This window comes from Mchenga conophoros, linkage group LG6 (genome assembly GCF_057382185.1).
Source record: "Mchenga conophoros isolate Kocher_MC1m ecotype Shallow Benthic linkage group LG6, M_conophoros_male_GT1.1, whole genome shotgun sequence".
NCBI classification, from domain to species: Eukaryota; Metazoa; Chordata; class Actinopteri; order Cichliformes; family Cichlidae; genus Mchenga; species Mchenga conophoros.
Genome location: NC_140531.1, coordinates 18,574,556 through 18,599,910, shown reverse-complemented (window position 1 = coordinate 18,599,910; position 25,355 = coordinate 18,574,556). Strand labels below are relative to the sequence as shown.

Sequence of the window (25,355 nt, the reverse complement as noted above, 5' to 3'; positions counted from 1 at the left end):
TACAGTCTGCCAACTGAGGCTGCAGATCAGGAGCAACAAATGTTGACAGGTAAGCTGGTGCAGTGGCAAGCAGGCAATAGGATTAAAGCAAACACAGCAGACAGTGTTGGGCTTTCAAACACCAGAAGGCAGCATGGCATTAGCCAATATTTGCTCACAACCTCCCTCAAATCGCAGGACCCAGTCACCACCTTTAACTTCTGTTGTGCTCGTTTGAGACTTTCCTTTCATTTCCACACCTGCTAACAAGGGTTCTGAGTGCTATTTGCTTTTACATCAAAACCTTTCTAGAAACAAGACGCGACGAAACGAGCCAAGCAGCAGACAAGCAGTGTCATGAAATAAGACGAGCCTACGTGCTGGGATCTGCAAGGTATGATTTATCAACAACATTTTTGAAAAAGGGAAATTGGTGGTATTTTCTGACAGCGTCATGGTGATACGCCTTTGCTTCCGTGATGTATCAAAACAAAGGAAATCATTGTTACATACAAAAAACACTGTCCTTAAGGGACCTTTAGGCATATTTTAAACTGTTATAAAAGTTTTGTGTGCAAGACGATCAATAGGATGAGCTTTCAGTGTTTAATTCTCTACATTTTGTGATCGATTCAGCGATCCTTGCCTTGTCCATCCCCGCTCTTTCTTTGTCTTTCTGGAAATTTCTGGGACTCTGAGCTACATGTTACTGGCAGGGGGTAGCTGGCCCCACCAAAATGCTGCGGGTTTATTGTAATATTATAGCTGCCTTGCTTCGCTCCTCTTTGCTCTCTTCTCCTTCCTTCACGCCTATCAGTCGCAGCAGGGGGTGGGCGCCCTCCCTCGCTGAGCCTGGTTCAGCTGGAGGTATCTTCCTCTTAGTATCTTCCTCTTCACTTTTGCCTGTGACGGCTGATAGGGAATGGTTGAATCGTTGTTTTTCTTTGTCCTTTCCTTACAATATGAAATGCCTACTGCTGTGAATTTGTGCCATGAAAATAAAATGAAATTAAACTGCTGATCTGTCTAGGGTGTGCCCTGCCTCCGTCCTATGACAGCTGGGATAGGCTCCGGTCCTTTGTGACCTTAAAGTGGAATAAAACGGTGTCATGGTTCCTGAGTCTCAGACCCAGCGTTTAGAGCTTTTGTTGGCTTGTGGGGATTTATGTTCAGCTGCTTTCTTGTTTATTGTTTACTGTTTATAACGTAATTTCATATTCCCCCAGGCTTTTCAGTCTCTTTATTTAAGTCTTTTTGTATTTCTGCATCAAGTTCATACGTTTGAATAATTGTCCCTCGTTAGAAGCTTGCTTTCTCTTCTCCTCCTGTGCTGTGAGTCCTACGTCTGGGTCTGAAACTTGACGGATGGATAAGCTGTGGCATCTGCAGTTACCCACATTTTTATTGATTTTTCTTTTTTTATATCAGCAACTTAACATAGACCATGAATCAGGTGACATTTGTGTAACCTCGCTTTTTCTCTCCTCCTCTGATTTGCTGCTTTGTCAGTGGGTCAAAAGTACTGAATGTCATTTGCAGTGAGGCAGCAGCAATATTAGCATGATATTCAACCTGTGTGTGTGAAATGTATTTATACACCTCTCCTCCATTCTGCAGGCATGTGACACTGAGGTAAATAATAGTGGAATCGCTGCCTCAGATCTGATTATAGGTGTGTTAAAAGTTACACTCAATAACTACTTTATCTGTACTGATTAGATACAAAGCCAGAGAATTTAGACTCCGAGTATGAGGCAAGTAGACACAGTCATTTATAATTTATAGCAATAATGCCTCTGGTCAGACCTGGCTGATAAAACTTTTAAGGCATCTCTGTAACATTCATGAATTACTTTAAAGTAAATCCCGTTCGTATCAAATGTTTGCAAAAATAAAAGAACTTTTTTTTTATTGCAATCTGCAATAAATTCTACTAAAAACCTGATTGGCATTCAGAGACCGCAGCCCTCTAGTAAAGCCAGTGCTCTATATTACATTTTTTGTTTTAAAGAAGTGATTCAAATCTTCACACAAAATTTATAGTTGACTTTTGCCCCCCCTCGTATTCCTGCTGACAAACAGAGCAACACATTTTATTCCCTCCAACTCCAGGAATAAAGCGTATTGTTCCAGGAGCTGAGGGGCTTTCCTGAGAAGTCTCAAGCAGTGTTTAACTACTTGCTGTTGTCTATTTGAACCAATTCAAAGCATTCTGTTTACACTGGGGGTTTCCTGTTCCCTCGCACAGCTCTGATGGGCGTCTCTCGAACGCAGCCCTTTGGGACCGTGTGGGGACAGATTGGGGACTGGTAATGAGACTGATACAGACAGACTGGCAGCTATGCGTGAATGTCTGAACACACCCTTAAGTTTGAAAAAAAAAGCACAGCATAAAAAATAAGACTACACACTACTGAACTGTTTTGTGCAGCTGTTACATAGTTATAGTGGTTATAGATCGTGCAATGAAAAAAAATCTGCAACTATACGCATGGAAGCAAAAAAGCATCTTAATTAAAAGCTGGCCACTTATTCCTTCAAGGTCATTTTCTTTGTGGGCTCTGCACCATTTCCAGTGCTTCCACAATTTTTATAAAGAAGACCCGTCCATCACGTCTGACTACTTGCCCTTGCGCATTTGCAGTTTTGCAGCAACTTCCATGCCAGAATGACCCAACCTTCATGTCTAGAATCATTACTTATGATGAGAGCTGGGCCTGGCTCAGCTCAGCGACCCAGATGCTAAACAGCAGTCCAAGAGCTCTAGTGTCCAAACTTAAAGGCAGAGCTTCAAGATCAAGAGCGTGACAAGTGAACAGTGCTTGTCTTTATTTTTTACACTGAATTTTCTCCTTGTGTCAGAGTGTCGACGCAGCTTCGCCTTGACATCACAGAGCACTGAAAAGGCTAGGACTTTTTGGCTAAACTAGAAGAATCTTTTTAGCTAACTACTAGGGGTGCAACAATACTCGTATCGATATTGAACCGTTCGATACAGTGCTTTCGGTTCGGTACGCATTTGTATCGAACAATACAAAATTTTTAATTTATTTTATCAACTTTTCTTCTGACCATGCTGTCTGTGTTGAGCGCTCAGTGGATCTGCGTTCGTCTACTCCGCCTAGGCTGCACTGTTGAGCGCAGATCCACTGAGCGCAGCGCAAGCTAGCAAGACAGGAGCTAAGCTCGTTGCAACATGGCAACTGCCTCAACGCTACCCGAAATTGAACCTCCCCCCAGATCTGGCGTTTGGAACTATTTTGGTTTTCATGTGAAGCATGACCCTGATGGTAAGCGCCTCATGGACAAAAGTAAAACAGTATGTCGGATGTGCCATGCAATGCTCAATTGGTGGGAACTAGTGCGTTAGCACAGTTAGCTTGTTAACGTGTTGATGCCGTCCAGCCCCACGCACGGGGCGATCCGCGGTAACTTGTTAACGGAGATTTTCCGCGTTATGGCGTTAATGTCCTTTCAACGAGATTAACGCTGACAGCACTAGTGGGAACACAACGAATATGACTGCACATTTATACCGACATCATCCTAGTGCAAAGACAAGTGGAAGCAGACAAAAACAGCAAGCACACATGCTACAAACTTTACCCGAGTCATTTAGACAGCCGTTAGCACATGATTCTCCTTATGGGGACCTGATATGTTTAATATGCTGCTGAGAATATAGCCCAGAAGAAGCGTATAGTATAGCTTTTATTTTGGAAAGAGACATTTCTCTGTAATAAACTCTCTTTTCCAAAGATGAGTGATTTCTCGATCAGATAAATTTATTTATTTTTTATTATTTTGTTGTTTCAGCAACATTAAATTTAAAAACTGTACTTTTGAGTTATTTTAATAAATGACAAATTAAAAAGGCATGAACATTTTTTTGTATCAAAAAAACATCGAACCGTGACACCAAAGTATCGAACCGAACCATGAATTTTGTGTATCGTTGCACCCCTACTAACTACCCACCCTGTGCTGCCAGATATGCTTCCCTTCAACTGTCCTCTCCCCCAAAATCAAACTGCAGTCGAAGGGTGAGCATTTTAACATTGTGGATGAGATACAGTGTGCATCACTGATATGAGACAGGCACAGCGTGCAGAGGAAGACTTCAAGAGAATAATCCAAATGAAGCAAAATCAGTGGAAGCCGCAAAAGGAGGCAGCTATGGAGTGGATAGCTCACAAATTGAAATTAGGTTTATGCTTTTTTTTTTTTTTTGATCACAGCACGTACCATCAAAATATGATTTCCTGGCAAGCGGATAAATTATAACAGCGATTTATTGCACAGACCTTATTACAAGGAGGTTGGTGGGTGCAAGGCCGCTAGAAGATGAAAAGAGTTACTTCAGCACTTTGACATACCACAGATTTTTTTAAATAGGCAATATTTCAAAAGCAGTTAATTATGTCAGTTTATAGTGTATAGAGAGAGGAAAACGAAGCAGAGAATGAAGGGTATGATATGAACAAAGGCCCTCAAACCAAGTAATCAAACCACAGGTGTTGTGGTTAAATACTCTGCTGAGATTCTTCTGCCGCGTGTGTTCAGGTGTTTTCATCCATCACCTAAACACGATAGTTTGTTATTTCTTCGGAATGAGTTTTTAAAAAAAGTCAACATTGAATGAATGCTTCATCTGCTTTTCTGTAGCTCTGCTGAGATTGACACATCAGCCGAAGAGCCTTAGACAATCCAGGGTTTTCGGAGCTCGGAGAGCCAGACTCTGAAGTCTCCCTAAAAACAGCAGTGCGCTTAACACACAAGGACAGAATTATGTGTTTAACTGCACGCTCACACACATACACACAGACAGAACGCACAAAAACCACCTCCTCACCACACCACTAACCCCGCTGATCCTTCAGAAATCTACGCCGGGCTGACAGAGGGGAAATAAAACAAGTCTATTGCTTCTGATTTCATGTCTCTAGACGCGGTAATATTAGTCTTGACGCCTGGTGCCATTTTGCCACCCAGCCATGAAGCTGTGTGGTTTGTGTACACCGACGCTCTAAACACACAGCCTGATTGAGCACAGTAGGTACACACGCAGTGGAATCAATGCACTGCTTTGAGCCCAGAGCAAATGGGGATCTTATCTGTACTATACACTGACAAAAAGACAGACTTGACCATTATACTCGAGAATGTGCAGGTACACAGACATAATCCGTTACACCTCCCTCTCTGGCACGCTGAATATGCCTCATTCAGACTTACCAGCATGCTTGGCAGCCTTGGCTACAGCTGAATCTTCTTAGAGCTGCTGATGGGCTGAGATGAGCTAAAGTGGTAATGCTGTCTCCATTTACACAAAGAAGTGAGCCGGGCTGTCATACAAGTGGTCAACATATGCTATGGAAGACAGCTGGCCCTCTCTTGTCTTTTTGTCAGTCTGGGTTGCAAATCTCTGTGGAATAACCAATTTAGGCCATTAAGAGGGTGTGTGTGTGTTTGTGTGCGATTGGGCAGAGGGGGAAGTGCAAGTACTCTGGGTCGAGTTTCCTTGACCATTCATAATTACATATACACAGAGAGAGTAGACTTTTGGACTTGTTCCAGGCAGGGGTTCTTTGCTTGACTAGCCTGACATCAAAGGCTGTTTTATCCCCTGCCTTTGCATGACGTCAAATCCCCTCAAGTACCACCACTTCTGGACCCATTGCCCATGTTTAAGGAAAGGGATTTTCCTACACAGAAGTATTAGGGATTGGCAGAAAATGCAACTTTTTCCATCCCAATTTCTGTCTCTTGTGTCAGGCTCAGCACAGAGAAAGCATGCACATGTGGAAAACAAAGGACTTACAATTTCTACAAAAAGGACATCTCCTTTCTCTGAACATTTGGTAAAATACCAGATGGCATTTTTCTGTGTCTGTATGTGTGTGTTGGTAGCTTCAAATACAATGTGACCAAAAACCATTTTTTCAGCATTTAAGCTGTCACTTGTCGCTTTTCTGTTTTACCAACCGCAGGTTAAGCTGCAGTATCCGCACTGAGACATAAATCTGCTTATGGAGACAAAATGGGTCAAGTTAAAATACAGAGTCCCGGTTCTGTACTACAACCCCAGTTACAAAAATGTTGGGATGTAAATAAAACAATGCAATCCACTTGAGCCCACTTTTTGTCTTCCTATTGTTTCAGGTTGCAATGTTTTTGTTCTTTTTGTGACTTTGTCTCTTTAAGTTATATACAGTGTTGGGAGTAATGAGATACAAAGTCACGTGTTACTGTAAACACACTGCATTTTTTCAGCAGTAACTGCATTACAGTTACAAATATGTCATTACTTACAAAGGTGCACCAAACAAACATGCACTAAAAAAGACATGAGTGCGACGGTAAAGTGGAAACTGCATGCAGGACAGACAGAAGCCGCATTATGCTGCTAACACAACTTCGCCTCTTTGCAAGCATCTGCACCAGCATGATAACGCTAAGCTAGCCAAGAACCCAGAGTAACGTTCAAGCTGAGTGAATGCTGACCCCAGACCATTGGACAGCCTGATCTTCAACAGGTAACAAAAGCAGTAATGAGCAGTCAGGTTGGGGCCTCCATTTACACCTGTTCATGTTTCTAAAGAAGACTCACTGTGGCGATCGCTTTAAAGTCTTTTTGTGCTGGTTTTAATCTTTGCTTTGTGTTCATACTTAAAAACTAAATGAAAAAATCGTATGCATGTCATCATTAGGATAGGGATTTGTGTTGGTGTGTGGGAATGTATCCTGTAAGTTTATATAGTTAAATGCTAATTATGAGACAATGGGTTTCAGGTGAATTTATAGAGTAACAAGAAAGTAATGTAGTGACTAGTGTAACAAATGACCTCTCTGGCAAGTAATTAAGTAATGTGCTGCATTCTTTTTAAGAAACATGAGTAATGTAATCCATTACTTTTCTTGAATAGTAATCCCAACAACGGCTCCAAAGAGCTCTTAAAAACACCTGGAATTGTTCCTCTTGTGTTTTGCGAGTCCCTGTTCTTACTTCCTCTGAAACATGTGAGTGGTGAGACATAAAGAGTGATCATATAGCTTTCATAAAACAAAGAACATTTTCCCCCTGACCTGAGCACGATTGACGGGCGGGACCAGAGAGGCTTTGTAGCACCTGGCATGCTCTATCATTTATCTTCTAAATGAAATCTTTCTATCACATACAGCATGATAGCACACATATTGCACGAGCAAGACTTCACACAGCCAGCCAGGCCCGGCGCTCGCAAAGCCGACAGCAGCTGTTGAGAGAAAGCATCCTGGGAATGTGACAACAGTGAAAACACAAGTGCTGTCTTCAAATAATACACATAGAGTAAGCTCCCCGGGGCCTGCACGCCTGCACACACACACACACACACACACACACACACACACACACACACACACACACACACACACACACACACACACACACACACACACACACACATGTCTGCCTTTGGTCATACAAGTTAATAAACATTTGTTTCTGTATTAAGTGTGAAAGCCTACAGGCAAGAATCCCTTGCTCCATTAAAACTTCAATCAAAGATTATTTCAACAAGACATATTCTCTTCTCAGTTTGGCTTCAAGTCTGAGTCCAAATAACACTAATATTGGTTTTCTGATTGATCCGGTTTCTGGGGGGAAATGCTAAATACACTGGTTTATGTAACAGAAGAAATGTTCACTTTTATGACACAATCCAGACTAATAAAGTGAATATACGGACAGCAAATCTACCAGACTCTCTGTAAGGGTGCAAACCTCTCTTTTAAAACACACTCATTAAATCACAATGAATGGGTACGTACCCTTTTTTTTGTGTGAAGACAAAAGCAGTTCATATCCTCAGATCATACTCCAAATCCTTAACATTACAGCCATGAAATCAAAACTCCAGCAGCCTTCAGAGTGTCTGCAGAGCTGGCTGAGCCAGCATACAGTGTCCTACCACATCCTGTCTTTCCACTCACACATGCACAAACACACATACTCTGCTGCTCCCTTGACTGAGGGGAAAAGCAGTTGAAATCAGTCTTTGAAAGAGACGGTTATGCTAATTTAGCTTTACTGGATTAGGAGGGAAATAGTGTCTCCTTTCTATGCGCCTGGAAACTTTGCCCTCATATGAGGAAGGAGAAGAGAAAAAAAGGACTGTGTGTGTGTGTTGGCCTCTGCACATGTGTGTAGGTGGGTGTTCCAAAGTGGGACGGGGGCAGCTGTTGCTGCCCAGAAAACACTCATGTGGCTGCTGTCTCAGCAACAACACTGTCACGGTGGAAGTAAAAGAAGAAGAATTTAAAGAGGTCAAAGAGCGCAAAACACTCTCACTGTTTTACCCACACACAATTAAACCCACAAACGCATACTGTATATGTACTGTAAATGCATGATTGACACGCAACACAGTCACTCATGTGAATGTCTGGACTCAGCTGTCACTAGAAATAGAAGGTTAGGGCTCATTGTCTGTTCCAGTTCAGTGAGTCAGATGGAAAAGCAAGGTTGATAGAAAGGAGGGCAGACAGCGATGGAGAGAATACCAACGGAGACTTGGTGACCCAGAGATACGGCAAAACAACAAACATCATAGGCCGGAGACAAGCAAGAGGATGGTGCGTGTGCGTGTGATGCCTTACCTCAACTATCTCTGTGCAGGCGTGAGACACGAGGTGCTGCTTGTGGGGATCTATGACAGCCACCTGGACCAAAGCATTGGGCTTCCTGTCTCTGCCTGAGGCCACCAGATCATTACAGGCTACACAGAGGAAGATAGGGAGGAAGGGAGAGCCGACAGGGAGCATAGAGGATGGAGAGAAACAGGAGACGAGAGGATAGAAGGGAGGAGAAGGGGATGAAAGATGAGAGGGGAAGATTTTCCTTTAGGATATAAAGTGAAGTGACACAAATCACATGACAGTGGGTCAAAACATGACATTAGACTGTAGAAAATGCTAACAGTACAAGGCAACAATAATATAATATAAATAAACTATATTGTATTATAATAATAATAACATAACAACAATAAACTATACAAGAAGAAAGGAAAAAACAGCCAAGGTAGCTTTATATATTAAAATTCATATGTGAAAGTGCAAAACAACATCACAAAAGACCCAAGCAGCTACACGTGCTGCATGTTAGGACTAATTCAGTGAGTTTTAGCTTCCAGTGATTCTAAAAACACACACATAACTTAGATTAAACAAATATGTCACATTCGTTATGATAAAGATAACATGATATTTGAAAGCTCAATCGATGTGTTGTCATGTTTATTATTTCAATATATTTCCAAAATACTCTTAAATATTAAACCTTAATCAAGAAGTCTTACTTTATGCATCAAGACCTCAAACCCCCAAAACAAACTCATCTATGAGAAAGGACATCTGACTCAAGGAACGAACCAGTGTCGTGTCGAGACATAACAGACATCTTTTAAATTATATTTTTAAGTGCCTGCAGCCTGTTACTAAAACACTTTGTTCCCATTTCTTTAGTTGAATCTGCAAAACATAAATTGCCAGGAATAAATTGTATTTTCGCACCAACAAGGTGAGTCACATAGATCTATTAGCTGAAAATCGGGCATATCTTGGCATGCTGTGCAGTGTGTCCTAAAATAATTTGAAGAAACTGGACAAGTGGAGGATAAAAGAAGAAGTGGCAGGTCAAAAAAAAAACAAAAACCTGAAAATGATATATATATAACTGATGTCTTTCAGTCATCTGAAATGCATGTCCTTAAGACATAGGAAAATAAATCCAGCAAAGACCTGACACAGGACCTTAAAGATTCATTAGGCCCTTCAGGAGATCCATCTACCGTTCACTGAAGCCTCATCAAAAATGGTGTCAGTAGAAGGGTGTCTGTCAAGAAACCATTAAGGAAGGGAAGCAGGGAGAAAAGCCTGAAGTGTGTTAAATCACAAGATCAAGAATGAAAATCAGTGGAAACAGGTCTTATGGAGTAATGAATCCAAATTTAAAATTGTCCAAATTGTCGTCAATATGTATGAAGGAGGTAAGGAGAGCGGTGTCGTTAGCCACGTGGAAAACAGAGTGGAGCCTCTGTTAGGATTTAGGGCTGCATTTCAGCCAGTGGTGTTAAATTATGAACACAGAAAAGTTCTGTCATTTTTTTGATCTAACATGCAATAGAAAAACCCAACAGTCATGGACTGGCCTCCCCAGAGTCCGAGCTACACACAGCCAACATCCCAAGGAGAGCTTTGAATGTCCTTCAAGCAGACTGGAGAGTTATTCCTGACGAAACAAGAAAGTTTTCCTAAGAGAGTTCAGGCTGTGTTGAAGAATAAAAGTGGTCATAACCAAACAGAAGAAGAATTTTCAGGTATCTTTGCTTGAGTAGTTATTTTTTGGGAACTTTTTACTTTTATTTTAAAAAGAACTACTTTTTTTATTTTCCTTTTTTTCTCTGCTAGTGTTCCACGTACCTGATGTAAGCTGGGTACATTTATTAGAATTAAACTTTATTATTATTTTATTATTATATAAATATTGGACAAGGCTCAGGTTTTGCTGCACAAAAATAGCAGGTAGAAACGTCCTCCAAAGAAGTACTTTTTGGTTTCTGTACTTTGAGTACATTTCACAGCCTATATGTTTACTTTCACTTGAGTAAACGTATAGGCTTCAACTTCAACTTATACAACTTTTACTAGTATCTGTACTTATACTTAAGTACAGAATGTCTGTACTTTTGCCACCTCTGCCCATTTTCCTTGCAGAATAAACAATGAGGGTTGGTTCAGGACTTTTACACAGCACTGTACTAAAATTGCTGCCTCAGCAGTCAATTAAAATGGCAGCAAGGCAAGACAAACTCCCCCCCGGCAGTGAGATATCAGCTTTATGATGGCTTTCATTTCTGGCATCAAAAGCAGCCTGTCACTCAGCACTCATTTCTTTCAAGGACAGGAAGAATTTTTATCTCACGACTTCTGTACAGCAAATCAGGTTGAATGAATGGTTCCGAACAGCAGCTCTCTCTAGCATACTATAAGATGCACTAAGAACACTCGCTGATGCCAGCGATAATCACAACTAAAATGATAAACACGAATCCACTAAGACAACCTTGTGATCTCCTTGGTAGAGTCAGATGCACAGCAGTGAAGTCAAACAGCAACAAAGCTTCTTGGTTTTTCCTGAATATTTCAAAGCATGTTATGTGAGGTCTGGAGATGGAAGAATGCTAACGTCTGCTGTTATAGTTTTTCAGCACATTGAACAAAAACACAAAGGATGTGACTCTAATGTTCACAGCTGCTTCACATGAAAGCTCAAAGCCATCCAGCTCGGTAAATTACACCATATGGCTCTGAAATTATGTATTAATTAGCATTTGTATGCACTCAAGAACAGTAATGACAAAAGTTTGTGAACCTCCCTGGATGAGATCCAAAAGCTGCATTTTATCTGTGCAGCACAATTCGGGCATGCAATGAGTGGTCACCTTACATCAGTGTGCAAAAGAACAAAACAAAAAATATAACCTAAGACGTATGGACAATATGATTCAGTGGGTGAAACTTTATGAAAAAGGCATATCTTCATGCGGTATCTACATCAGCCTGAATATAATGTTTAGGCCAGTGTTTCCCAACCTTTTGGAGCCACGGCACATATTTCACATTAGAAAAATCACACGGCACACCACCAAACTAGGGTCTTCATGTGGGTCGGAATTTTCTCCAGGACAGATTGACTACTTTTTCTTTTCAAATATTTAATGCCCTACAACGCCCTGCCACTTCTCAGAACATGGCTAGCGTGTAATTTCTTCTTCGTCTGTTTTACTGGCAGTTGGCGACCCATTTAATTAGAGCTGGTAGGCAGTGTTGCCAACTCCTCAGTAACGAAAATCGCTATTGGCTGTCCTAAAAGTCGCTAGAAGTCGCTAAATGACATCATCGCCTAATTTGCATAATTGGTCATGCCAATCTAATTGTAACCTATGTTGTTGGAGAGAGAAATAACATCGTGGAAGAGACATAAAGTGAGTAAAAAACGTCCTAAATGCATTTAGAGTTTATTTAGAACTACAAATTAAATTTCTTTTAGCAATTATTGTTTTTTTTAATGTCACAATTCCAACCCTGCTCCTTTACCTGGGCTTGGACCGGCAAAAGTGACCCGAAATAGGCACTCTGGTGGAGTTGCTTTGTGTGTGTGTTTATAAGTAGTTTTAAACCTTGTGATCCACAAAACAGCATAAGAGTAAAAGAGTAAAAGAATAACTGACTGCATTACAGCACCCGCTGCTTGTTGAGAGTAAAAGCGATACGCGCTTTCACGACTTTTTTTTCTAAAAAAAAGTCGCTAAGGGGTCTGAAAACTCGCTAAATATAGCAACAAAGTCGCTAAGTTGGCAACACTGCTGGTAGGTGTACTGCCCTCTAGTGGAAGAGAATGTAAGTGTTCTGCCCGGTTCTCACACCGATCGCTTAGAGTACTAATCGCTTTGATCTTATGTGGGCCGGAACAGTAAAACGACATGATAAATTTGTAAAATTGGAGAAAAAAGTTCTGGTAGTTCAAAATATACAGTTTTTGTTAATTTACAAAAAAACTTCTGCTTTTTTCTCCCATTTTTTAAACAGAAATTTCTATAGCAGATTAAAAAAAAGGGAACTTTTCTGTCATTTATTTGTTTATCTGTTATATTATTATTTTGTTGTACCATAAATAGCAATTGGGCTGCGCTGTTTATCAAAAGGAAAAGCTATAACAATAGGGTCACATTCACATTTTCCAAGGTGGGATGGGACTGTTTGCAGAGTCTGCCCCCCAAGCATTAAGTTTGACACCCCTGGTTTAGATGTACTTCTAACATAGTGAAGTGAAAAAGGATGACTAAGTGTTTTTGTGTGTAACTGGTATTTTTATGCTGTAAAACACCTTCTAATATATTACAGGGGGGCATCCAGGATATAGTAAACCTCAATTTATAAAGACAAATTTACAGACACTGTGATTACCACCCACTGAAAACAAATTCAAAACCAGGCATTTTCCAACAACACTGGAGAGGCAATGGTGCTGTCAAGGTGACTGTCGCTGGCATTTTAAAGAGCAGCATAAAAAAAAAAAAAAAAAGACAGGTTTTAATGAGCATTTGTCACAAACTCATCTGCAAGAAAGCAGGGAGAGAAAGAAAAGAATGCTTTCACCATAAAAAATGTAAGCTTTTTGTGATCTGCGCCTTTACTATTCCTTTTCAACCTATCTTGATCAAATAAAGCAGAGAAATATTTTCTTCAAGGTCGACTAAGAGCATGAAATTTTAAAAGGGCTTCAGTTAAAGGTAGGGTTTGGATGGTAATTCACAAAACAAAGTGACAGCGTGAAAGTCTGTCGTGTTTCACAGAGAACTATTATTAAAGAAAATCTTACAAAAACCTGCACCCAGTTCTCAGTTAACATTTAACATCTATACAGTAAAAAAACAATATACAGAAAAAAATGTGTATTTCATACATTATACAACAGTCACCATAACAGTTGGTGACTTTAACCATAATACATGATGAGAGGCCAGAAATCACACAATAGTTAGATTTATGAAGAAAACTTGCCTCTTATTTGAAATGAAGTATGTGTAGCAAACAATAAACATTAAAGTACATGTTGGTGTGTTCGCCGTAGATTTCTCTGTTTAAACTATGACACCTCTGACAGGCCTTATCACTGCCTGCTAAAAAGCTAAACTGTCATAGTTTAAATGATCAGAAATAAAAGTCATGTTGTTTGGACTTCCATAACACTGGCAACCCCTGGCCTTTAAAGATGGAGACTCCCCAATGTAAAGAACCTGGGAATGATCTTTGAAGGTACTTTAACCTTTATAAACAAGTAAAACTAACTTTTTTTGAGTTTTGGATACTTGTGAAGGTCAAGCTGTTTCTTTCCTAGAAGAATGTGAAAAGCTTATTCATGCCGTCATGTCGCTTCATTGAGCCAGTTTTAACAGTCTTTATTTAGATGGCAGGCTGTTGTTGCTTGGTTGACTGCAGTTGGTCCAAAAATGCAGTTACCCAACTTATCTGGCATATGCAAGCAGGCCCACGTATCGCCTATATTGACTTCCTTACACTGAATTCCAGTCAGGCTTAAGATTGATATTAAGATTTTATTGCATGGGCTTGTACTTCCTTACCTCTCTGATGTTTTAAGTTTCCACATTCCCACTTCATCCTAGTTGTCCCGAGGTCCAGATTAAAACAAAGAGGATTTAAGAGCTTAACAGTACTGTTATTAAATTATACCACCTGTCCTTCCATTTTTAATTCACTGGCCTTTACTTTGGACCAGCTGCAATCTATAATCAATCTGTTTTAAAGTAACGCATTACTGTAATCACATTACATTTTTTAGCAATGCAGTAATATAACAAAAAATACTAAATTCTACAATTAAACTGCAGTTACAATTATGTACTTCTGTTACAAAGGTTCTTCAGTTGTCTGCACACCGGGGGGGAAAAAATTAAATAAACATGCTTTTTTCTTCCCTCATAACACAATCAGCTCATTTCAGTTTGTGTGTGGGTGGGTGGGAGATATAAACATTACTTTTATTTTTATTTTCAAAAAGGATGAGAGCATGATAGTAAAGTGCAGCAAGGGCTTGAACTTCAACAGGTAACTGTTCATGCAAAAGTAGAATTACTGTGCCAGTTACTTTTTAGTCTCTTTGGGCTGGTTCTCAACTCTGTGTTGTCGAGTTTCTGTTAACTTGAAAAAAACCTGAGGTTTATACAGCTAATTATGAGACTGCATTTCACGTCATTTTACTGAGTAACAGGGAAGTAACATATCAAGTGGTGTAATGAATTCCTTACTCTGGTTAAGTGATGAAGAAAAGCAATGAGCAATGTGTGATACATTACTGTTTTTGAGTAAGAAACACTGTTTACAAGCATTTGTCAAAGAATGGGTCATTCTAAACAGCTCACCGAACTCTAGCATGGCACTGTAATAGGATGCCACTGTTGCAACAATTCAGTTTGTGAAATTTCTTCATCTGCAGTTATTACTCCTGTAACAGCTGCTCACCCACAAAGTGTTCAGACCATGTAAAGTTGCAGAGCTGCCTCGGTGAGTGTAAAGTTTCAAACCTTCTCTAGAGTTGACATCAGCATAAAAACCGTGTGGTGGGAGCTTCACAGATGTAACTGAATTAAAACAAACTGAATTACCAAGAAAAGAAAAAAATATGTCTGTGTTTAACTGGGTCGATACAAATGATATAAATTTTTTTTTAAAATATCTAAGTTCTGTAGTAACTAAGTATGGGATACAGTACTTTAAAAAGCCTCAGCTGCACTTGTGGATATAGGATTCAAAGTTAAAGCTCGTACATTACTTAAGCAACTCGTTCTGTCAAACGATTCAAACACAGCAAACTACCTCACACAATGTGAAAAAAATATTCTATATAGTTTGATTAAGGAGCTCAAATACCTGATTGATCATAGAGAGGAACAATATTTATGATGACAATGTTGTTTGTTGTTTTGCACAGTACTTTAGTATACGCTTATTTGTTGTTTTCATTTTAAAATTGTTGATCAAAGAAAGGGAATCTGGTATATCAGAAGGAATAAACTCTTAAACCATCACTCATCATGTTGTGGTTCTTCCAAAAGAGATCCACGAGTGGTTAAATCAAAGAAATGGATGTACACCGGAATCTCACACAGCCACAGAAAGAAGGAAAAGACACAGGAATATTTGAGGAAATCCTTTGCTTTAGCTCTTGATAACAACAACAAAAAATTACAATAGGTTAAGTAAAACATATTTTGGCCCGAATAAACATTCAGAAAAACAACATCAAGACACCAAAAGTTTTTTAAATGTAAATGAGTGCTTTTCAAAAGAGTCAAATGTGCTGCATTGTACATTGCTCTGGATCCAGAGTCTGAAGAGCCTGTGTCAGAGGTACTGATAAAAATAGCCCATCTATTACATCCAAACCCTGTGACATCAATTCTGAAATTGACTTTTGATTCCATTAGACTAAATCAAATTTGCTAATTCCTCCACTTCTCCAGGGTATGTCTCATCACGAGACTCACTTAAGAGTATTCAAAATACAGCATTTCATTCTGTGATATTACAGTTAAAAGTTTTTTGCTGAAACCATAAACAACCCTGTCTCCTTTTTCTTTAGATGAATCACTCTGTCTATATTTACTATAGAGCTGCTAAATTAGTCTGTGAGTGCTGTGCCACAGCAGGGGACCATAGAGTGAATTATGAAAGGAAATAACTCAGTTTACAGTAAATGGACAACATGCAGCCATTACAAGGCTACAGATATAAAAGCAGCAGAAACAAGAAACCTCTTTGTTTACCAGACTTCAGTTAGAGTTTTGCATGTTCATGGATTTTTGGATGTACTTTATTCCGTGTTAGTACTGTTTTAAAATTGAAAAATAGTATCATAAACTAAATAGACTGGTGCCTTTAAAATGTTTTTCTATTCTACCTGAGCACTCAAAACACTTTATGCCTCATGCAACCATTCGTACCTTTTCCTCAAGTAAATGTGGTATTAGTATACCAAATATGGTAGTAGATGACCTTATCTACATCCTGCCCATAGATATAAACTAGTAAGAATATTAGAGATGTAACCATGTCAGTGAAGAAGATAAAAAAAAAAGTTTTAGTTAAAAAAAAAAGAAAGATTTTAAAAAAAAGCCCGTGCACACAGGTTTTGCCTCTGAAGATTCACTGCAAGATAGAAATCCCAGAAAGTTGGCTTTCAAAAATATACTCAAAAGAGAGCCCACCGAACGGAAAGTTCTACAGACTGATTAAAGAAAAATAAAACTTCAAAATGATGGAAAGAAGAAAGTGTGGAGAAAGAAGAAAAGCTCATGATATTTCACAACTCAGGGATAATTATCCAAGAGAAACAGCAAAAGCAACCAAGGGTCTAGAGGTGAGAAGTTCTCCACTGGTCAAATTAAGCACTTGAACTCAGTTCAGCTGAGCAGCTAAACTAAAAGGCAAGCAAGACCCCAAAGTAAGAGATGACTGTTATGTGGTAACAGTGAAAGCCTGGTAAAGGGCATGTGTTATTAACTGTGTTTTGTCTGTTTTCTTTTCCACAAAATATTAAGATGACAGCTTAGTTTGAGTAACCTGTTGAATTTGACAGCTAAAGTTTCGTCACTATGTGTTAAAAGAGTGTATTAAACGATTCAATCAAAGCTGGTTAGGTTTTTTGTAGTAATCACTGTTTTTTTGCATTCGTACCAAAATACAGATCATTAAATACAGTGGGGCAAAAAAGTATTTAGTCAGCCACCGATTGTGCAAGTTCCCCCACTTAAAATGATGACAGAGGTCAGTAATTTGCACCAGAGGTACACTTCAACTGTGAGAGACAGAATGTGAAAAAAAAAATCCATGAATCCACATGGTAGGATTTGTAAAGAATTTATTCGTAAATCAGGGTGGAAAATAAGTATTTGGTCACCTCAAACAAGGAAAATCTCTGGCTCTCACAGACCTGTAACGTCTTCTGTAAGAAGCTTTTCTGTCCCCCACTCGTTACCTGTATGAATGGCACCTGTTTGAACTCATCATCTGTATAAAAGACACCTGTCCACAGCCTCAAACAGTCAGACTCCAAACTCCGCCATGGCCAAGACCAAAGAGCTTTCGAAGGACACCAGGAAAAGTATTGTAGACCTGCACCAGACTGGGAAGAGTGAATCTACAATAGGCAAGCAGCTTGGTGTGAAAAAAATCAACTGTGGGAGCAATCATCAGAAAATGGAAGACATACAAGACCACTGATAATCTCCCTCGATCTGGGGCTCCACGCAAGATCTCATCCCGTGGGGTCAAAATGATCATGAGAACGGTGAGCAAAGATCCCAGAACCACACGGGGGGACCTGGTGAATGACCTGCAGAGAGCTGGGACCAAAGTAACAAAGGTCACCATCAGTAACACACTACAACGGCAGGGAATCAAATCCCGCAGTGCCAGACGTGTTCCGCTGCTGAAGCCAGTGCATGTCCAGGCCCGTCTGAAGTTTGCCAGAGAGCACATGGATGATACAGCAGAGGATTGGGAGAATGTCATGTGGTCAGATGAAACCAAAGTAGAACTTTTTGGTATAAACTCAACTCGTCGTGTTTGGAGGAAGAAGAATACTGAGTTGCATCCCAAGAACACCATACCTACTGTGAAGCATGGGGGTGGAAACATCATGCTATGGGGCTGTTTTTCTGCCAAGGGGACAGGACGACTGATCCGTGTTAAGGACAGAATGAATGGGGCCATGTATCGTGAGATTTTGAGCCAAAACCTCCTTCCATCAGTGAGAACTTTGAAGATGAAATGAGGCTGGGTCTTCCAACATGACAATGATCCAAAACACACCGCCCGGACAACAAAGGAGTGGCTCCGTAAGAAGCATTTGAAAGTCCTGGAGTGGCCTAGCCAGTCTCCAGACCTCAACCCCATAGAAAATCTGTGGCGGGAGTTGAAAGTCCGTGTTGCTCGGCGACAGCCCCAAAACATCACTGCTCTCGAGAAGATCTGCATGGAGGAATGGGCCAAAATACCAGCTACTGTGTGTGCAAACCTGGAAAAGACCTATAGTAAACGTTTGACCTCTGTTATTGCCAACAAAGGTTATGTTACAAAGTATTGAGTTGTATTTTTGTTATTGACCAAATACTTATTTTCCACCCTGATTTACAAATAAATTCTTTACAAATCCTACCATGTGGATTCATGGATTTTTTTTTCACATTCTGTCTCTCACAGTTGAAGTGTACCTCTGGTGCAAATTACTGACCTCTGTCATCATTTTAGGTGGGGGAACTTGCACAATCGGTGGCTGACTAAATACTTTTTTCCCCCACTGTATAAAGATGTGTAATTACCCAAACATGTGTGGTCTGGACTGCAGTTATAGCAGCAGTTTGACAACTGAGGAATTTTATTATGCTTTTATGTTTAATATTCAGTTGACTATTATTTTAAAATGTCTTACTATGGCTTTATGGATACTTAAGTAAGCAGCTGGGTCTAATATCCTAGCTCATAATCATCTATTGAAGAGCCTAAATCCTAATGCATACTGTAATAGTATGCACTTTGCACACTCTTGGGTTCTTACCAAGATTTCCAACATCTCTCATATTGTTATAGCCTACTAAGGGATTTCAGATGCAGCCTTGGTTAGCAACCATCATTGTACTCTACTGTAATTTAAGACACATAAACTATACTGATATTTGACTTGTGGAATTTAGAAAAGAAAGAATAGCACTTTTAATCCTCCTCAATTGTCTCTGAACCAGTTGATTAATAGTGGCTTTCCAAACCCAGAGCAACACCACTAGACTGAGGTTTAACTGAACTCACTGTCACTACAGACGACTTATTCAGCTGTTTGGAATACTTGGATAAAAGCTGAGTAAGATGTGATGGTGCACTTGCACTGCCAGCTGGGCTGAAGCAGCCCTTTCATCGCAATCTACCTTTCTGCATTTCATTTGATAGCTTAAGACAAAATTATAGATAAAGCTTTTTGAACAAAATTACAAGACATAATCTGACTTTTGCTGTCAAATTTTGCCTTAAAAAGTCACCGATTCAACATATTTTTCCAGGTATATTAGAACTTGTTTCCGTTTTATGGTGCCATGGATGTATGTAGAAATGTTCTCTGGAATAAAGGGCAGAATAGCTGCTTGTCCCAGCCACAAAAACCAACAACAGCGATAAAAAAGACCAGCACAGAGTAAAACAAGCAACTAATTAACGCATTAGATAATAACAGAACAGGGGCCATACTTAAGATGGAAGACGGTATACTTTGTCATGCTGACAGCTAAGCAAAACCACACAGCAACAGAAGGCTAAACTACACTAACTGGCCACTAAATGAAGTGGTATATAGTATATGTTCAACTGCTCATTAAACACATGTACAGTTAACCAATAACATGGCAGCACAATCATTTGTTTAGACATACAGATGGCCTGCTGAAGTTCAAACTGAGCAACAAAATAAGGAAGAAAGTAGATTTCAGTGATTTTGAATCTGGCATGGTTGTTGGTGTCTAGTCTGACTATTTCAGAAACTGTGGATCTACTGGCATTTTCCCCACAAATCCATCTTTAGAGTTTACACTGAGAAAAAAAGAAGAAAATATTGCAGTTCTCTGAGGAAAATGTCTTGTTGATACCAGAGGTGAAAGGAAAAATGGCCAGAATATACAGGAAGCAGTAGCTCTGATAACCAAATGATATGACCAAAGGTGGCAGAAGAGCGTCTCTGAATGCACAACATAGATAGATAAAAATAGATAAGCTACAGCAGCAGAAGACCACACTGGGTGCTACTTCTGTGAGCTAAATCATCACAATGGAGCTCGGTGCTAGATTTAATGAGTTTTTGAGTTTTCCAAGTCCCTCAAAATTACTTCCTGTTTCATGGTGAATCGCCATACCACCAGAGTGTGCCGTTCAATATAAACTCACAATTTTCACACTGAAGCATCATAATGTCCTGATGGTTATTCTCACCACTTTTGAGGTGGATGTGCTCAACCTGTGAAGAGCAGCACATGCAAGTATAAGACATGACATTTCGTGTTGACTCTAGGTGGCGCTATCAGTGTGTTCAGGGTGGGACTCTTATCATGTCTGCGAAGTTTGGCAGCGGTTGGACAGGATTTCTTTGAGTTACAGCAGTTTTGTTCTTCATGGTGGAACATTGAAATTCATCGTCCTGCCAGCAACAGACAGGTTTGTGTTACAGTTTTCAATGTAACACAAGACCAACTCCTTCAGGCTTTCCTGGACAAATTTGAGGTTGCTGGGGTCATCCACCTCTGCGCTGTATCCCAAAGTGTAAAACATGACATTTCCTGTTCCCACTAGGTGGCGCTGTCACCAGTGTCAAATATGGCAGTTAAAATGTGTTTGGGGCAGAGAAGTTTGGTCCAGATTGAACCAAACATCTGTGGGAATGAGAGCAAATGTAAATGATCAAAATTCGCTGTGGCGTCACGGCCACGCCCTCTCATGAAAACTCAAAAGCTGCACAATTTAATATGGCTCAGGAAATGGCTTCATTTAACAACTCATAGGTGGCTCTCCAGAGCAATTTTGCCCCACATGTGTGACACAATTAAAATATGTAATTTTTCATCAGACCTGACGAATGTAAATAATTTTATGAATTTTTGAGCTTGTCTAGGCTAAAAAAAAACAACAGCTAATAAATAAAACAATTCCAGTAGGGCTTCTTTAAATGCTGATGTGAAATTATTCTTCTTTTGTTAATTGAAGGACACAACAGAATAGAAAGTCTAAGAGTGACACTTCAAGGGTATTGTGGTAACAACCAAAAACCATGGGGTTTATTCAAGCAGCTGACTGTGGATCTAAAAAAAGAAATAAAACTAATTGGCAGCTACAAAACAAGAGAAGGTTAGATCAAAGTGCTTCCAGTGAGAAGTTTCCATTGTCTGAAATGTCATTAAGAAATGGCAGTTAAATTAAACTGTAAAACTCAAGATAAACCAAACAAGAAAAAGACAACTTTCTGTTACAATTACATATCTGTTTGGTAGGCAGGCAGAGAGAAAGCACCACATGAATGCAGAGAACCTGCAGGAAGGTTTAGCTGACAGAGGTGCCGGTGCACCGTTCCACTGTGCTTATATCAATCAATCAACTTGTCATGATGTGGGCGCTCACACTGAATATAGAACCTTGGATTAATGTTAACTATTTGCCATTGCAACCTGGTTTCCAAAAAGGCAAAGAAGCTGTGGATGCTGCAGAATGTAAACATAGTAGAAGAAAAAACATCAAATATTCAAACTGAGAAACAAACATTCTCTCATTTTAAGTTTTAAGCCAAGAAGAAATTAGATTTAATGTGTTAAGGTTCAATGCAGGGGACTCAAACGTGGGACTCCTGAATCAGCTGAACACAAGGATTTATTTACAGAGTTCCCCAGGTGTATATACAGAGAGTGCTGGGCAGTGCTATATACAACAATGTGAGGGACGGGGCTCCAGGGAAATCCAAGGGGGAATCACTCGCTCTCCAACTCTCCACATACACGACTGCAGTTCCTTTCTTCACATTTGACACACAGATTCACACGGGAAAGGTTATCCAGGGGGTCTGTAGATGAGGAACCAGGAATAAGTGCGATATTCACAAAAGACACTTGACTTATCTTGAGCTGTAGCTTGACTCTCACTGACGCGTGGTAGACAACGATCCAGCGAAGACCAGCAGTCACCTCCTGGCTTAAATGCCGTTCACCTTGATGGGCATCAGGTGTGTTCTTTTCCGTGGGTGTGGGCCGAGGGCGTGAACCCACAATGAGTTCCGCCCCGGCGACAGAGAGGAGGAGAGAGAGAGCGCGAGAGAGAGAAAAGAAAGAAAAAGGCCGATCAGCGTCTCGCCGATCCCCCAGGCCGTGACATAATGTTACTACTACTTCTACTATTAATAATAAAAGTAGAACATATTTATCCCAAATTGGCTTCTCTTCATCGGCACCCTGTTAAATTCGAAGTTGAATTCATGCTGCCATAGGCCTAGGCTGCTGGGGGCTTCCCATGATGCACTGCTTCCCCTTCACTCACCTCTTTTCCAGCAGGGCAGCCTGCGGGATCCAGGACCGCTCCTCCATCCCGTAGCCCTCCCAGTCCACCAAATACTGCAGGCTACGCCCAGCACTTGACGTCCATGATCCGAGAGACAGTGAAAGCCGGGTGGCCATCGATGACCCAGGCGGGTTGCGGGGGCCTGGAAGGAGGGCACAAAGGACTGGACAGGCAGGGTTTCACTTGAGACACATGAAACACGCTATGGATCCGCATATTTCGGGGCAATCTGAGACTGACAGAAACCGGGTTAACCAGAGAGTCTATAACAAACGGACCAATGAAGGTGGGAGACAGTTTCTTTGACTCAGCCCGGAGCGGAACAAATCTGGTAGATAGCCAAACCTTTTGTCCTGGGGTGTAGGCAGGTGCGGGGGTCTGGTGACGGTCCGCCAGGCGCTTATTGCGATCAGCTGTGCAAAGAAGGGCGGCCCGGTGGCTGAGGAGGTAAGACTGTTGTGGGCATACTTAACCCACGGGAGTTGCTCACTCCAAGTTGTCTGATTGGTGGATGCCAAGCACCGGAGGGCCGCCTCGAGTTCCTGATTGGCCCGTTCTGTCTGGCCGTTAGTCCGAGGGTGGAAACCAGAGGAGAGACTGACCTGCGCTCCGAGGGCATTGCAGAATTCTTTCCAGACCCGTGAAGTGAACTGTGGCCCCTGTCAGAGACAATGTCCGTGGGGATCCCATGAAGGCGAAACACATGGTTAGTCAGGAGTCGAGCTGTCTCTAAAGCAGTGGGGAGCTTGGGAAGTGCGACAAAGTGAGCAGCTTTCAAAAAACGATCAATGATAGTAAGGAGGGGAGGCCTGTGATGAAGTCCATTGCAATGTGTGACCATGGGCGGCCAGGGGTTGGTAGAGGTTGGAGTAGGCCGGAGGCTGGCTGACTGACGTGGTCCTTAGCTAAAGACGGCCACCAGGCGAACCGTTGGAGGAAGGCAATGGTGCAGTGGACCCCAGGGTGGCAGGTGAACTTGGCCGTGTGAGTCCAATGCAAAACTCGTGATCTGACAGTAGAGGGAACAAAGAGTAGGCCCGGGGGACCTGTACCAGGGTCCAGTTCCGTTCGTTGGGCCTCTCGAATAGCTGACTCAATCTCCCAGGCTAGGGCCCCGGCAACACACCTGGAAGGAAGAATGGGGGCGTCCTGGGCAGCGTCTTCGGAGGCGGCAAATTCACGTGAGAGGGCATCGGGTTTGACATTACGAGAGCCGGGTCTGTAGGTGATTGTGAATTGGAATCTGGTGAGAAACAGAGCCCACCTGGCTTGCCTGGCGTTGAGTCGTTTCGCGGACCGGATGTATTCCAAGTTTTTGTGGTTCGTCCAAACCACGAACGGTTGGGCAGTTCCCTCCAACCAGTGATGCCACTCCTCTAGGGCCAGCTTGATGGCCAATCGCTCTTGGTTCCCCACATCATAATTTTTCTCTGCAGGAGAGAGACGATGAGAGAATTAAGCACAAGGATAAAGCTTACCGCCTTGTCGCTGGGAGAACACCGCCCCCACTCCTGCGTCCGAGGCGTCCACCTCTATGATGAAGGGTTGACTGAGATCGGGTTGGATGAGGATGGGTGCAGAGGCAAAGTGCTCCTTCAGGCAAGAGAAAGCCTGGTGAGCCGGTTCATCACAGCGGAAGGGAACCTTGGGTGAGGTGAGATGAGTCAGGGGTAGAGCGAGCTGGCTATAGTTGCGGATGAAACGGCGATAAAAATTAGATAAACGAAGACGAAGTGGTTAATGAAGTCCCGGAGTATGTCGTTTACCAGGGCCTGAAAAATAGCTGGGGCATTGGTGAGACCAAACAGCATGACCAAGGTCAAAATGACCAAGGTGAGTGTTAAAGGCTGTTTTCCATTCATCCCCCTCCCTTATTCTTACCAGATGGTAGGCGTTGCGCAGGTCCAGCTTAGTGAAGATGGTGGCCCCCTGAAGGAGCTCGAAGGCAGAATTTAACAGAGGGAGTGGATATTTATTCTTCACTGTGATGTTGTTAAGGCCCCGATAATCAATACAAGGTCATAAGTTCTTGTCTTTCTTGGCAACGAAGAAGAAGCCAGCGGCCACAGGAGATGACGAGGGGCGAATGAGACCTGCGGTGGGTGATTCGTTGATGTATTTTTCCATACTTTCACGTTCGGGCTGAGACAGACTGTATAGGCGGCTGGTAGGGAGAGGTGCGCCTGAAAGAAGATCAATGCCGCAGTCATACGGCCGATGCGGAGGAAGCGAGCGTGCTCTATCCTTGAAAAACACTTGTTTGAGATCATGGTAAACGGGTGGCACGGAGGAGAGGTCCGGCGGCTCGGAGAGAGAAGAATAGGTTAGCGGTTCGGAAGAGGGGGTGGCAGCTTTAAGACAGGACATGTGACAATCTTCCCCCCACCCCACAATGCTCTCCTTTTTCCAATCGATAACAGGGTTATGTTGATGCAACCAAGGGTAACCCAGAACTAGCGGCGTGAGAGGAGCTTGAAACACATACAGCTGTATAGTCTCGGAATGATTGTCAGAGAGAGTCAGTAAAACGGGCTCAGTGATATGAGTGATGTTAGGAAGCCGCTGGCCACTGAGGGCGGTGACTTGGAGAGACTGTGGCTCGGAGTTCAGATTTAATCATCGGGCCAGCGAAGCGTCAATAAAGTTTTGTTCCGCCCCTGAATCGATTAGAG

At 41.5% G+C, this 25,355-nt stretch overlaps 1 protein-coding gene across 4 annotated transcripts in view; it reads right to left on the bottom strand.

The window, feature by feature from the left end:
- Nucleotides 1-25,355, bottom strand: part of inpp4b (inositol polyphosphate-4-phosphatase type II B) — a 177,832-nt gene that overhangs the window by 136,943 nt on the left and 15,534 nt on the right. For 2 of the 4 annotated variants that reach the window (XM_085276578.1, XM_085276577.1), the window contains exon 3: nt 8,620-8,738. In XM_085276578.1, the coding sequence (XP_085132704.1) occupies nt 8,620-8,738 (119 nt within the window). Of the gene's footprint in view, nt 1-5,214; nt 5,319-7,791; nt 7,939-8,619; nt 8,739-25,355 lie in introns of those variants that run through there. The other 2 variants (XM_085276579.1, XM_085276580.1) reach the window with 2 other exon arrangements.